A 14,835-nucleotide genomic window follows, 5' to 3' on the forward strand; every position below is an offset into this window, starting at 1 on the left:
ACTTATTAAATTTCAAACAGTGAGAAAATTAAAAAAAATTTTTTATATCCACTTATATGTGGGGGGAAACTAATAATTATTAGTATCTCTTAGGATACAGACATTGTGCTAAGTAGTTTCACATAAAATATTTGCGACTGAAATTAGTCAAGATTTATTTTTGATAAGAGAATTATAAAGAGAACAGCTCTCTTCAGTCTTGCTGTGGAAGAAGTGGTGTGTGCGTGTGTGTGCACATGTATTTAAACTGGCCTGTTTTCAGATAGAGAAGCTCTGGGGAAAATCCTTGACTGGCCTTGTCCAAATCTGGGAAAGCATTAAGTCTCAAATAAGTACTTAAAAAAAGTGGTCTGTGTGCTTTGGAAGCAGCATATTCCTAATGCAAATATGTAATTATCTGCATTTATAATGAGCACAGTAAGGAAAACAATAAAATCCATTAGACAGCACTTACTAGACATTCAAGCTGGGTTAGGCATGTAAAATCAGGAAAGTGGTTTTCAGTTGGGGCTCATGGCTGAAATCAGAGCCAGCAAAATGACTATATACTTTTCCATTTGATGACTGTCTGAAAATAGACTAGTTTTAATGTGGACACAAACACATAAAAAGGAATGTAATAAATTCAAGCACATGAGCTTAAGGTGTAAGGCTAGGAGCTCTACATGGATTATCCCATTCAATTCTTCACTATAATCGTACTAATTATTGGGGTATTATCAGCTAGGAAGGGTAATTAGACTTAAGGAGAGTTAGGTTTTTGGCCAAATTTGTTACCTTAAATATTTTTCTGGGAGTACTGTGAGATACATATTGATTGTCTAATTCACTAAAAGTTACAAAACTGGTAAGTGGAAGTCCTAAGTGGGGATCCACATGTGTCTGACTTTAAAACAATGGTGAGCAACTGCAAAGCTTCATCATATGACCTAGGAATGAAAGGTTGGAGACCTGCCTTCTTGTTGCCACTTTTTAGATACCCTCAGTTGTTTGCAAAGAATGTCCATAAAGTTAGCTGTAAGAATAATAAAAATAACATTTTTGCCATGAGACTCAAAACTTTGTGCATTGTTTCTGTAAAGTAGGATGTAGACATTTTTCTTGAATTGACTGCCATGCGGTTTTCTCACCACTCTCACCTGAGCTCTTCCTTTTATCTGTGCACATCAGTAGACAAATGTTGAAAGCTTCTTAACGTTAAGAATAAAGAACAAGTTTCAGTTCACCATATAATTATACCTTCAATTACATAGTTATTTCATTCCTTTGGCTGGCCTTGCAAATCAGCTGACACTTCAGGTACTAAGTCTTCAGTTTTCTCATGGTATACAGCTGGTATTTGAGCACTATTTAAAATAACACACCTCACATGGTTTGTTTCTTCCCTGCTTTCACTGTTTCTTCTACTTCTGAATATTTAAATTTTTTCCATCCTTCAAGATGTCAGTCTCTTCCTGCTTTTCCAGTTATTCCAGTATTCCTTCTTTTCTTTAAATTTAAATAGAGAAGGGACTTACAATTTAAGCACTTATTATATACTAGAGATTGTAAAGCTATGTATTTTATCTCTTTAAAGTGTCTCCACTACAACTTATAAAATAAGGCATCATCATTTTACAAAGGAATTAATTAAGGCTTGGAGAAATATTTTGCCCAAAGTCACAAGCTACTTGAAAGATAGAGCCAGAATTCAGAACTATTTTATAGCCTATACCAGTGTTTCTCAAATATTAATGGGGCTACAAATCACTTGGGAATCTCGTTAAGATTCATATCGATTCTGTAGGAGTGGGACCTAAGAGTCTAGATTTCTAACAAGCTAATGCTACTTTTCTTTCAAACATACTTTGAGTAACAAGAGTCAATTACATGTAATTTATTATTGATTATACAGTTATGTATTATTTTTTTACTATCCGTGTGCTTTATTTCTCTAAATAGGGTTTAGTCTTTTTAATGGCAGAGATTGTTTTGTAATACCTGAACACCTCACACTGTGGTTACATGGTAGGAGGCTGAAGTAAGGGGATATGGAGCTATTCTGTGCAGTAAACACTGGATTGATAGATGGATATTTCCCTCTGAAATTTTCCCATATGGAAAAACAATATTATGTAATATCAGGAAGTGTTATCTTCTGAATCGAATATTCCTTAGAGGAGCCATTAAATTACTGCATAACAGCTTACTCTGAGCCAGGTATTATGTTAATAATAATTTAGAGGATAATTAACTCAGACCTGAATAGGTTTGGTCACATAGCAAGTGGCAGGGCTGGGACTCAGACCCAGGACTGTCGGATGCCAAAGATTCTGCTCTGCAAATTTCTTAAACTGGACGTTCAGGAGATAACCTCTTACAGACATATTTTCTTCATTGAGTGTTTTAAATAAGCTGAAGCCAATGAATAAAAATCAGAGTTTATATGAGTTTTCTGTTCTTTGTAAAATCTGAAAATCTGACTGTTGGCTTCACATTCCTATAAGGCAACAATTAGCTAGAGCTGAGTAGTGACTGCTCTATATGAGGCATTACAGAGCCATCCCAACCAGTCTCTGTCATTTGTTACCTGTAAGGCCCTTTGAGGCATTTGTGACTGTTGCTCTGTACTCTGAAGTAAATCTTGTTACAGTTCTGATTCCTATGTTTATTTTATTTGTTTACAGAGTCTTCTATCAAGTCTTGTGAAACTGAACAGTTTGACCTTAGCTAGAAATTGCTTCCAGTTATATCCAGTAGGTGGTCCATCTCAGTTTTCCACCATCTATTCCCTCAACATGGAACACAATCGAATCAATAAAATCCCATTTGGAATTTTCTCCAGAGCAAAAGTATTAAGTAAGCTAAATATGAAGGTAAGCCTCTGTTTGTATTGAGGGGGAACAATTTGCTCCTATTACTAGTACTTCTATTAATTTTCTCTCTCAGTGTGGAGAATAGGTACTTGTGTTTTGCTGATGGGGTCTAAACTGATAATGATAGTTCAGGGCAATTTGTATTAGATAACAAATATTTTAGCATTTTGTCCTAAAGAAATAATCATGAATGTCCATAAAAGCACAGTTGTAGGGATATTTATTGTAGAGCTTTCTGTTTAACTGTTTAATTGGTACCAACTTAGTAAAGATTTCATTTTTTAAAACTCCTATATCTTCAATGGAATTCTCTGAAGTCATTAAAAATAATACTCTAGTTAGGAGAATATTAAATGCCAGTTGAAACATTCTCAGTTTATTAACTAGAAAAAAGTTACAGCATGCAAGACTTTCCACAGTTTTTAAAAACTATTCTTAATGTTCATAATTAAATACTAGATATCTGTAGATTTATATGTATACATATAACCAACATTTATCAAAATGTTTATTTTTGGATATCAGAACTATGGATGGTCTTTTTTATTGAGGAATAACTGACATTGTATTTCAGTTGTACAACATAATGGTTCAATATTTGTATATTGGGAAATGATCATCACAATAAGTCTACTTAGCACTGATCGCCATACATACTTACAGAATTTTTTTTCTTGTGATGAGAACTTCTAAGATTTAGTCTCTTAACAACTTTCAGATATGTAATACAGTATTATTAACTGTAGCTGCCATGCTGTATCTGACAGCGTCATGACTTATTTTGACTCTGTTCACCTAGTTTTCCCACCTAACCTTCACCTCTGACAACCATCAATATGTTCTTTTTATTTTTGAGTTTGGTGTTTTGTTTTGTTTTGATTCTGCATAAGTGAGATCATATGGTATCTGTCTTTCTCCATCTGATTTACTTCACTGAACATGATGCTCTCAAGGTCCATTCATGTTGTCACAAATGACAAGATTTTTTATGGCTGAATACTGTGTGTGTGTGTGTGTGTGTGTGTGTACTGAAACTTCTTTCTTCATTCATCTGTGAACACTTAGGTTGCTTCCATATCTTGGCTATCGTAAATAATGCTGCAATGAACAGGGGGTGCATATGTCTTTTTGAGTTAATGTTGTCATTTCCTTCAGATAAATACCAAGAAGTGGGATTGGGGGATTATATGGTAATTCTACTTTTGATTTTTTGAGGAACCTCCATACCATTTTCCATAGTTGCTGCACCCATTTACATTCCCACCAACAGTGCACAAAGGTTCTCTTATTTTTCTTATCTTCACCAATACTTGTTGTTTCTTGTCTTTTTGCTAACAACCATTCTGATAGGTGTGAGATGGTATCTCATTGTGGTTTTGATTTGCATTTTCCTGATGACTAGTGATGTTGAACATCTTTTCATGTACCTGTTGGCCATCTGTATGTCTTTGGGAAAATGTCTATCCACATCTGCTGCCTATTTTTTAATCAGATTGTTCTTTTGCTATTGAGTTATAGGGATTCTTCATATATTTTGGATGTTAACCCCTTATGAGATACATTACTTGGAAGTATTTTCTTTTGATGGGTGATCTTTAGTTTCTTTTTGCTTATCTACATTCTCTACAGTGAATATGTTTCACATTTATAATAAAAAAGGAGGAATGAAATGAAACCTGATTTTTCCAATGATTTAATTTATAGTGAATAAACTTTAGGCTGAGAGGTGATAAATAAATTGGCCATATAGCTAATTTATGGCTGAAGTGTAGGAATCCAGGAGACCTAGATTTCCTGCTTCCAGGTATAAGTGTTCTTTCTGTTGTATCTTACTACATTCTTTTATCTTTGGTGAACTATTTCAGCATAATTGTGGTTCTTTAAACTGTAGTCTAAATGTACAGTTTATTGATTCTATCTATACTTGTTCATACATATTTATTCTTTAGAAGTATATAAGTGAACTAGTGGAAATTCAAGATAATCTTATAATCTTAAGCAGGTATAAAATGTATTGTTCATCATTTCAGTTACATAAGATTTACCAGTGGTAATGGTATTAATTCTGAATGGTCAGTTTAATAAGAGGCTTAGAACAGCAGCAGTCCAGGTGTTCATTGGCTTTTGCATTTGGTGATACATTTTTATAGATATGACATTATTGTACTGTTAGTTTAGGAAGGCTTGTTGTTTTCAGTGAAATAAAAGTTTGAGCAGATCTTTGCCTTAATTTTTCTTCAATATGACAAATGTTTAATAAAACTTTTTTGAAAGAAGTCAAAATGAAACCTGACATTTTCCTCCTCATTTAAGCACCAGTAGTAAATTTTTTTAATGAAAATGCCTTATACAATTAATTATCAGTAGTTAATAAGTTTAATTGTTACAGTGGGGGCACCTGGATGGCTCTCAGTCAGTTTAGCATATGACTTCAGTTCAGGTTATGATCTCATGTTCGTGGCTTTGAGCCTTGCGTCATGCTCTGTGCTGACAGCTCAGAGCCTGGAGCCTGCTTCGGATTTTGTCTCTTTCTCTGCCCCTCTCCCACTTGCACTCCGTGTCTGTCTGTCTGTCTGTCTCTCTCTCTCTCTCTCTCTCTCTCAAAAATAAGCATTAAAAAATTTGTTTAATGTTATACTGAATAGGTAATAAATATAAATATTACAATAAAATAAAAACTTGGTTTCAAATGGATGTTTGCTACTTTAGATTTATGGATGGTTTTGTGTAAAATGAGACAAGTAATCCATGTATATTGCAGAAAAAATTTAAAATACAGATTAACAAAAAGGACATAAAATAATCCTACCACTGAGAGGTAGCATCACTGTTAACACATTAGTGAACATCAGGGTACTGATGGTCCTCTTTTGATACCAAAAGCCCCAACAAAAACAGTGTGGTAAGAGTTATTGATGAAGATGTGTTTAGACATAGACACGAAGAAGCAAGAAGAAAAATAGTGAATCACTGGCATATATTTCACTTTTTTCTGCATATAGCAATATCTACTTTTTTTTTTTTAATGTCTATTTTTGAGAAAGCACCAGCAGGGGAGGGGCAGAGAGAGGGGGGGACAGAGTTCGAAGTGGGCTCTGCAATGACAGCAGCGAGCCCAATGCAGGGCTCAAACTCACGAACCGTGAGATCATGACTTGAGCCAAAGTTAGACGCTCAACTGACTGAACCACCCAGGCATCCCTATATATATCTCATTTTTAAACAAAATTAGTATCCTACTGTTTCATCATCTGTTTTTATTATTCACTGAAAAATGTATTTTTACCATCTCTTATATGGATTTTTAAAGTATAATTGTGGATACTTCCAATTAGTGTTTTAATGATTTAATTTGCTGTCTTCTTTAGACTTTTTTCTCTCCTATTTATTGCTCAGTATTTCTAGAATAGCTGAGCTTATTTGGTTTCCTCATGGTTTATAATTAGATGTTTCTTCTTCTATTGTGCTCATGACCATCCACATTTTATTCCATGATTGCTGTATATTATTGTGAAATGGGGAAAACCTGGTTTTCACTGGAACCTTTGACATCTCAGTGTTAGGTCTGTATAGTCTATTTTTCCATATCCAATACTGATAATCACATAAGGAACAAGCTTCCAGTTCAAAATAAAAACCTAATTACTGTCTGAAAAACTTTGGAGGCTTATATTTTTGTTGCTTTTAAATTTCTTTATTTGGATATCAAAAAGGGGAATAAAGTTTTGTGTTTAAGCATTCTCTTTCCATAGGGAGTTATATATATGGAGCTTAGTTTTTGTGGTTCTACCTTGGTTACTTTTTTTTTTTTTGTCTTTGCCAGGACAATCAGTTGACATCACTTCCCTTGGATTTTGGAACTTGGACCAGTATGGTAGAATTGAATTTAGCCACTAATCAGCTCACAAAGATTCCTGAGGATGTGTCTGGTCTTGTTTCTCTTGAGGTGAGTATAAAAGAGCCGTTTATTTAGAACTCCTTAAACCTTCGGCAGTTACCTCACTTACAAACTTCCCAGTTCAAATAAGCAATTTCTTTGGGAGAAGATCATATGTAAAAATATTAGAGCTCTCTTAAACCTACAACTCCATTAGCTTGATGAAGTGTGAACATAATCTGGGCTCAATGCTTCTGAATTACTCTTGTCCACTAAAAGTTGGTAGGTTTGAATGCTATAATGTGTCTTTGAAAGAAAAGGTCTCTAAAATTTAGCATATTTTAGAACATATTTTTTCCCTTAACTGTGTTCAAGAATCCTGCACTCCTGGATAGGAAGAACAAATATTGTTAAAATGTCGATACTACCCAAAGCAATCTACATATTCAGTGCAATCCCTATCAAAGTAACACCAGCATTCTTCACAGAGCTAGAACAAATAATCCTAAGATTTGTGTGGAACCAGAAAAGACCCCGAATAGCCAAAGCAATCTTGAAAAAGAAAACCAAAGCAGGAGGCATCACAATCCCAGACTTCAATCTATACTACAAAGCTTAATCATCAAGGCAGTATGGTATTGGCACAAGAACAGACACTCAGATCAATGGATCAGAAGAGAGAACCCAGAAATGGACCCACAAACGTAGGGCCAACTAATCTTTGACAAAGCAGAAAAGAATATCCAATGGAATAAAGACAGTCTCTTCAGCAAGTGGTGCTGGGAAAACTGGACAGCGACATGCAGAAGAATGAACCTGGACCACTTTCTTACACCATACACAAAAATAAACTCAAAATGGATGAAAGACCTCAATGTAAGACAGGAAGCTATCAAAATCCTCAAGGAGAAAGCAGGCAAAAACCTCTTTGATCTTGCCCACAGCAACTTCTTACTCAACACATCTCTGGAGGCAAGGGAAACAAAAGCAAAAATGAACTACTGGGACCTCATCAAACTAAAAAGCTTCTGCACAGCAAAGGAAACAGTCAGCAAAACTAAAAGGCAGCCGACGGAATGGGAGAAGATATTTGCAAATGACATATCAGATAAAGGGTTAGTATCCAAAATTTATACAGAACTTCTCAAACTCAACACCCAAAAAACAAATAATCCAGTGAAGAAATGGGCAAAAGACATGAATAGACACTTCTCCAAGGAAGACATCCAGATGGCCAACCAACACATGAAAAAATGCTCAACATCACTCATCATCAGGGAAATACAAATCAAAACCACAATGAGATACCACCTTACACCTGTCAGAATGGCTAACATTAACAACTCAGGCAGCAACAGCAGCACTATCGACAATAGCCAAAGTATGGAAAGACCCCAAATGTCCATCGATGGATGAATGGATAAAGAAGATGTGGGGTGTGTGTGTGTATGTGTATGATGGAGTATTGGCAATCAAAAAGAATAAAATCTTGCCATTTGCAACTACATGGATGGAACTGGAGGGTATTACGCTAAGTGAAATTAGAGAAAGACAAAAATCGTATGACTTGACTCATATGAGGACGTTAAGAAACAAAACAGATGAACATAAGGGAAGGGAAACAAAAATAATATAAAAACAGGGAGGGGGACAAAACAGAAGAGACTCATGAATATAGAGAACAAACAGAGTTGCTGGAGGGGTTGTGGGAGGGGGGGATGGGCTAAATGGGTAAGAAATCTACTCCTGAAATCATTGTTTCACTATATCTGAACTAATTTGGATGTAAATTTTAAAAAATAAAATTATTAAACAAAAAAAAAACACACAAAACCAAAAAAAAAAAAACAAAAAACAAGAATCCTGTACTGTTGTCTACCAAAATAATTCTAGATTCCTCAGACTGGCATTGAGAACCTTTCATACGATTCTGGCCCACTTTTACATCCTATTTACCCATGTATTCTTTTATTTACTAATTAGACTGTTTTTCTTTGTTGGAAATTTGTGCGTGTTTCTAACTCTGCACATTTAGTCTTACTGTTCCCAATATCTAGAATGCCCTCCCCTCATCCCTTTAATTTTTTCTTTTAAAAATTTTTTCCATAATTAAGATTCATCTTAATGTTCTCTTTAGTCAAGGATGATTTCTCCTGCTTCTGAGTCCCTAGAATTTTCATCCTTTTGATGAAAAAGCTTACTAATAGTAAAATATTTTTAAAAGTTTCCTCTGTATCCATGTTTTTAAAAAAAATCTAATTTCTTTTTTTTTAATCATTTTATTTAGTAAGCCAAAATAGTATGGCATAATGGTTAAAAAGCATGAGCTTTGAAGCAAGACAGATCTAGGTACAATTCCACTTTTATCTCTATGGATTTAACTTGCCCAAGCTTCTGTTTCCTCAGCTGTGAAATGAAGAAGATAGTATTTACCTCACAGGCTGTAGTTAGGATTAAATGTGATAACACACATACGCAATGCATTTAGTGCCTTGCAAGTAGTAAACTCAATAAATAATAGCTATTATCATTATTATCATTTTTTGGTCTTATTACATATGTTCATTTTACTATGTATGGTATAACTTTGGGGAAAACAAGTGGGCATAAAATATTAGCCCAAAACCTTATGTAGGTCTTTCCATTCAGTGCTCTTTTCACTGTCCCGTACCCAGTATTGTCTCCCTGCTTTCTCCACCACCACCACTGTAATTTCTCTAAGAAGAGGAACTATCTTTCTCAACCACTTTTTTCTCTCTTCAGTGTATTACAGGATGGCTTGCAATGTAATAAATATACCATAGCTAATAACTGTAGGGCTTTGAATTAGCAGTTTAGAAATCAGTTGTTAACCACCCTTAAATGATAGTTTGTAAGGGGTTTTGAACAAATAAGTGGCTTCCTATCAGATTCCCATTTGTAATCATTCAGTATCAAAACACAATTAACTATATGAATTTTAGTGCAAGTAGTTAATTTTACATTTTTTTGTAATATGGTTAAAGTTAAACTTTTGCTTTCATTAGCTTTGACTTAAAATCTTTTATTTCCAGTAACTATGGTGGTTTTTTTAAGAATAGTAAATTAAATGTTTTATGTTATATAAATGAACATTACCCTTAATATTCACTGTTTAGAAAATTAGTAGTTTAATAAATTTTAAGCCACACATGGTAATATATAACTCCATTTCTTGAGTTACTAAATACTGTCAATAATTTCTCTTAGGTTCTAATACTGTCAAACAATCTTCTAAAAAAGCTTCCCCATGGTCTTGGAAACCTTAGGAAGTTAAGAGAATTGGATCTAGAAGAGAACAAATTGGAGTCCTTGCCAAATGAAATTGCTTATCTTAAGGATTTACAGGTAAAACATTATCCTGGTGATTTTATAGTTCTATGACTAAAGTTTTTGGGGTGCATTCCAAATTGTGCATTTTTCTTAAGAATTTGATCTAATTCTTGAATTAGAGATTTTTCTGTTGTAGCAGTAAGGCTCAGTTTTATGCTTATGTAGCCTGCCTTTTGCTTCCTAACAAATGATATATTTTGAAAGTAAAATTTATTGAGTGATTCTTACCCAATGTAATTTACCTATTAATTTATCTTATTAGTTTAGTAGATGTATTGTTTTACATTTACATCAGTAGTAAGAAATATATATGTATTTCTCTTTTGTTTTGTTAATCTTTTAGAAATTAGTCTTGACAAACAACCAGTTGACTACCCTTCCTAGAGGCATTGGTCACCTTACCAATCTCACACATCTAGGCCTTGGAGAGAACCTACTTACTCATCTTCCTGAAGAAATTGGTATGAAACTTTTGGATGCTTGACTGTACTTACTAATTTGCTCTTGTATGTTCAAGCAGTGTTTCAGATAGGACAAATCTGTTTTTGTCATCTGATGTTACATCAGAGTCAAGATTTTTTATTTTGTATTTTTATAGAGCACCAGTTCTTAGTTCGTTGGTTGGTTTTAGTGAGATTTCCACATGGGGTATTAGAGTTAATATTTTAGTTGAGAATGTTTTAGCATATTTACATTTCCAATAGGTTTAACCTTATTTTAGAAAAGTTATCCTCTTGTTTCCTCTACATTTAAAAATTATATAATTTTTAAAGAACTAATAGTTCTTAAATTAGTAGTTTCACACATTATTTTCTTGCATATATACCATGCTGTTTCAGACGCTTTTTAGAATAGTGATTAAGAATGAGTTTGGAATTGGGGTGCCTGGGTGGCTCAGCTGGTTAAGTGTCTGACTCTTGATTTCAGCTCAGGTCATGATCCTCATGGTTGTGAGATCGAGCTCCATGTTGGGCTCCACTCAGGGTGTGGAGCCTGCTTAAGATTCTCTGTCCCCCTCTTCCTCTGCTTGTGTGTGCACGTGCTAGCTCGCTCGCTCTCTCCCTCTCTCTCTCTCTCCCCCCCCCCGTCTCGCTCTCTCAAAAAGAATGATTTTGAAGTTATAATGTAATTATACTTCAATTAAAAAAAAGGAAGTAAAATAGACAATTCAAAATCTGGCCGTGCTGCTCATTGGCTTTATGGCTTTGGATAAACCATAAGCCTTTAGGTTTTCTACTTGTGCAAAGGAAGGATGATAATAGTAACTTCTCATAGGGTTGCTCTGAATATTAAGTAAAATCTTAAATGTGAATATCCATTACCTGGTAGCCATTATTTTCATTAGTCTTCTGCATACAGCTATCAAATATTACAGATTTTGAAGTTTAAAAATTAGAAAACACTGGAGGTGACTTCATTTTTAGTATGTTTATTCATCTAGCCTCATGTGATTGCAGGAGACATTTGCCTACAAAGTGTGAATATCCTAAGAGAGTCTAAGATAAATTTTTCAAAGATTACATAAGTTGATTTTTGGCTTCCTGCCACATATGTGATAACCTCTCTTTGTGAAGGATTTATATACCCAGTAACAAAAATCTTTCCACATGATAAATTTATTAGTAAAAGAGATTATCACAGTATCTATAATAGGAAAGTGATGATAAGCACTGATTTACAATAAACTTACCTCTGGAGTTTTGAAAAAATGCATACCAATGCCAAGTTGTTCTGAACAGAATCCTTGGAGATACAGCATGTGTGTTAAAAAAAAAAAAAAAAAATACAAGTTTAAAAACCTACCATAAAGGAAGAAATTCTGGTTTAATTGGTATGGAGTGTGACCTGGATATAAGGGTTCTTTAAATTGGCCCCACTTGATTTGAATATGCAACAAAATCTAAGACCATGGTTATAGAGCTTTAAAACTAAGAGACGAGAGGAAGAGGAAATATGTATTCAGTGTATATAATGCCCACATCATTCCCAATTGAATTTCTAAAATAGTAATGAATTAAAAAAAAATTTTTTTTAATGTTTTCTTATCTGAGAGACAGAGCAAGCAGGGAAGGGGCAGAGAGAGAGGGAGACACAGAGTCAGAAGCAGGCTCCAGGCTCTGAGCTGTCAGCATAGAGCCCGACATGGGGCTCGAACCCACAAACAGTGAGATCATGACCTGAGCCGAAGTCGGACACTTAACCAATTGAGCCACCCAGGTGCCCCTAAAATAGTAATGAATTTGTTAAAAAATAGTAATTGATTTTCTTTTTCTTTTTTTACAGGTACACTGGAGAACCTAGAAGAACTGTATTTGAATGACAACCCCAATCTACATAGCCTTCCCTTTGAGCTGGCTCTTTGCAGCAAGCTTTCAATCATGAGTATTGAGAACTGTCCACTCAGTCACCTTCCACCTCAGATTGTTGCTGGGGGTCCTTCTTTTATCATTCAGTTCCTAAAGATGCAGGGTCCATATCGTGCCATGGTCTGATACAAATCTGCTGGTCCCACACACTGTTCAAAAATAGACTGCCATTAATGTTTCATATCTATATCTGTATCTATTTATGTAGATATCGATATATTTGGCAGATTTATAAAGACTGCATTATGTGTTTCTGCTAATAGAGGAATCATAGCCATTTAGATTTTTTTTTTAATTCTGTACAAAAGGCTTATATAAGTTTTCTTTGCTGAACTTGATGGATGTTTTTCTGTTGTGTAATATGATAATGCCAGTTTGCTTAAAACATTTGCCAACAAATTATGAAGTTATTAAATTTAAGGGCCAGAGGTAGTATAGTTACATATACTTTCTCTTAGCAAAAATAATGGACAGTTTTGTTGCAACTTTTTGTATACATTTTCCCCTTACCGATTGTCAGATCATTATAGTATTATAGGCCCTAAAAGTAGAATTTTTCTTTAACTTATTTTGAAATTTGAGATTTAAATTTTATATATTGTTTACAGTCAGAGTAAATCACTGGATTTTTTGTTGTTGTTGTTTGATTTGCTCTGTTTTAATCAGTGAAATCTAGTTTATATCCTCTGCTAAAGAATTTGCATCAGCTGGTTTAAATATTAAAAGATATTTGCTTGTTGAAACAACTGGCAAGTGAAAAGATACAGTCAAAAATTCTAGAATTCTTTTAATTGTGTTTCTCTGATCAATTGTAAAGCAAAATATCTGAAGTGAGTCTTTAGGTTGGGGGGAGGGTATTGAGACCTTTTCTAGTATAAATAAATATCTTTTCTTAAGTTTGGGGGAACAGAAACTTGTAGTATGAAAGTTTTCACTCCTGAAAGTTGCAGAATGACAAAAACTAACAATAATTTGGCAAAACAAAAACAAAAACAAACCCTACACACCCATACACACACACATTCTATATATGTATATACAATGCTATATAGATATGTATTTATTATATCATAAACTACAATAGGTAACTTTAAGGATTTCTCCCTAGCCTTGTACAATGAAATGAATGTTTTTCTTTGAACACTGCAATATATGTATGTTTCAAGGTTATTTAACAGTGTACTATGGTTTTATATCTTGACTTGCCTTGTACATCTTTCAGTTCTGGAATATCTGCGTCTAAGCACAATATCTTCACACTGTGCTGTATTGCTGCTGAACTAAATGCACTTTTCCCCACATGTGGGGCACTGGCTTCAAACAATTCAGTTCAGTACCATTGATTTTAATCTCATCTTTCCTTTCTTGGTAGTTGTTAATACAATTATGGAGAAGAGGCACATTGTATAGAAGCCATTGACAGTTCAGTGGAAGTTCTGTAAGATGTGCATGTGCTATTTGATACATTTTCTTTTGCTTTACTGCTTTTAAGGCTAGCAGTATTGTAAGTGTGTGCCCCTTATACAGTAATCTTACTTTTGGTAGTGTCAGCCTAAGTCGATTTAATTATTGAAGAGACAGAGCAAGTGCATTCTAGATATCATCCTAGAAAACACTTCCCATATAACGAATATTATGTATAATTAAGTATTGCTGCTTGGTTTTCTTTTTTTTTCCCCCATTTAGATGGGCATTGTGTTTTAAATAAAACCATTCTTTAATTGAAGCTGTATTAAGGTAGAAATTTGGAATGTTTTGCTTTTTCTGGCACTCAAAATCAAGACTAAGTTTGTGGTTGAACCTGTATTCATAATTGGCAATTTTTTAAGGAACAAGTAAGAAATGGAAGGCAGGTGAAGATATAAAACCCTAGAATGCTTAAATGTGCTGTAAAACTATTGTAGATGTCACTGGATTTTACCAAGTAATATCCTTTCTTCTTTTTTTCCATCTACTGTGGCTTTTCAGTTAAAATTTTGTTTATAAAAGGAATTTGTTTATTACAGCTCTATATACCTGTGTGTATGTGTGGTTTTTTAAAAAATATCATATCCAGGTGTGTTTATGTATAAAGATGATAGAACTTGAACTTTAAAGGCAGTAACCTAATGTGTTGTTTTTTTTTTTGAGAGAAAAGGTTATTGTTTCTTAAAAATGAAAATAGATTTGATTTTTAAAACATTTTGGTTCCCCTGCTGTCATTTATGTTAGTCTTCAACAGAAAGAAATGCAGAAGGATCACACTCTTATCGTGTACAAGTAATGTTCTAGGCAAACCATATATAGCTGAGGACTTCTATAAAAAAGTTGTAAGAAGTATAAAACATGTCCTTTTTAAGGCTGCTACCTTGTAAGAGCCCATGAATTTTGTTACTTCTAACAAGAA

General features: G+C 34.1%; 1 protein-coding gene across 5 annotated transcripts in view; it reads left to right on the top strand.

Annotated features, from left to right (window-relative positions):
- The window catches only part of SHOC2 (SHOC2 leucine rich repeat scaffold protein), a 106,775-nt gene extending 92,315 nt beyond the window's left edge, over positions 1–14,460 (top strand). For all 5 annotated transcript variants that reach the window (XM_086680851.1, XM_086680849.1, XM_086680848.1 and 2 more), the window contains 5 exons: positions 2,667–2,855; positions 6,679–6,801; positions 9,961–10,098; positions 10,427–10,544; positions 12,367–14,460. In XM_086680851.1, coding sequence (XP_086536977.1) covers positions 2,667–2,855; positions 6,679–6,801; positions 9,961–10,098; positions 10,427–10,544; positions 12,367–12,575 — 777 coding nt within the window. In that variant the 3' untranslated portion in view covers positions 12,576–14,460. The remainder of the gene's footprint in view (positions 1–2,666; positions 2,856–6,678; positions 6,802–9,960; positions 10,099–10,426; positions 10,545–12,366) is intronic.
- Positions 14,461–14,835: the final 375 nt, after the last annotated feature.

This window comes from Puma concolor, chromosome D2 (genome assembly GCF_028749965.1).
Source record: "Puma concolor isolate L17-30 chromosome D2, mPumCon1.1.hap2, whole genome shotgun sequence".
NCBI lineage: Eukaryota > Metazoa > Chordata > Mammalia > Carnivora > Felidae > Puma > Puma concolor.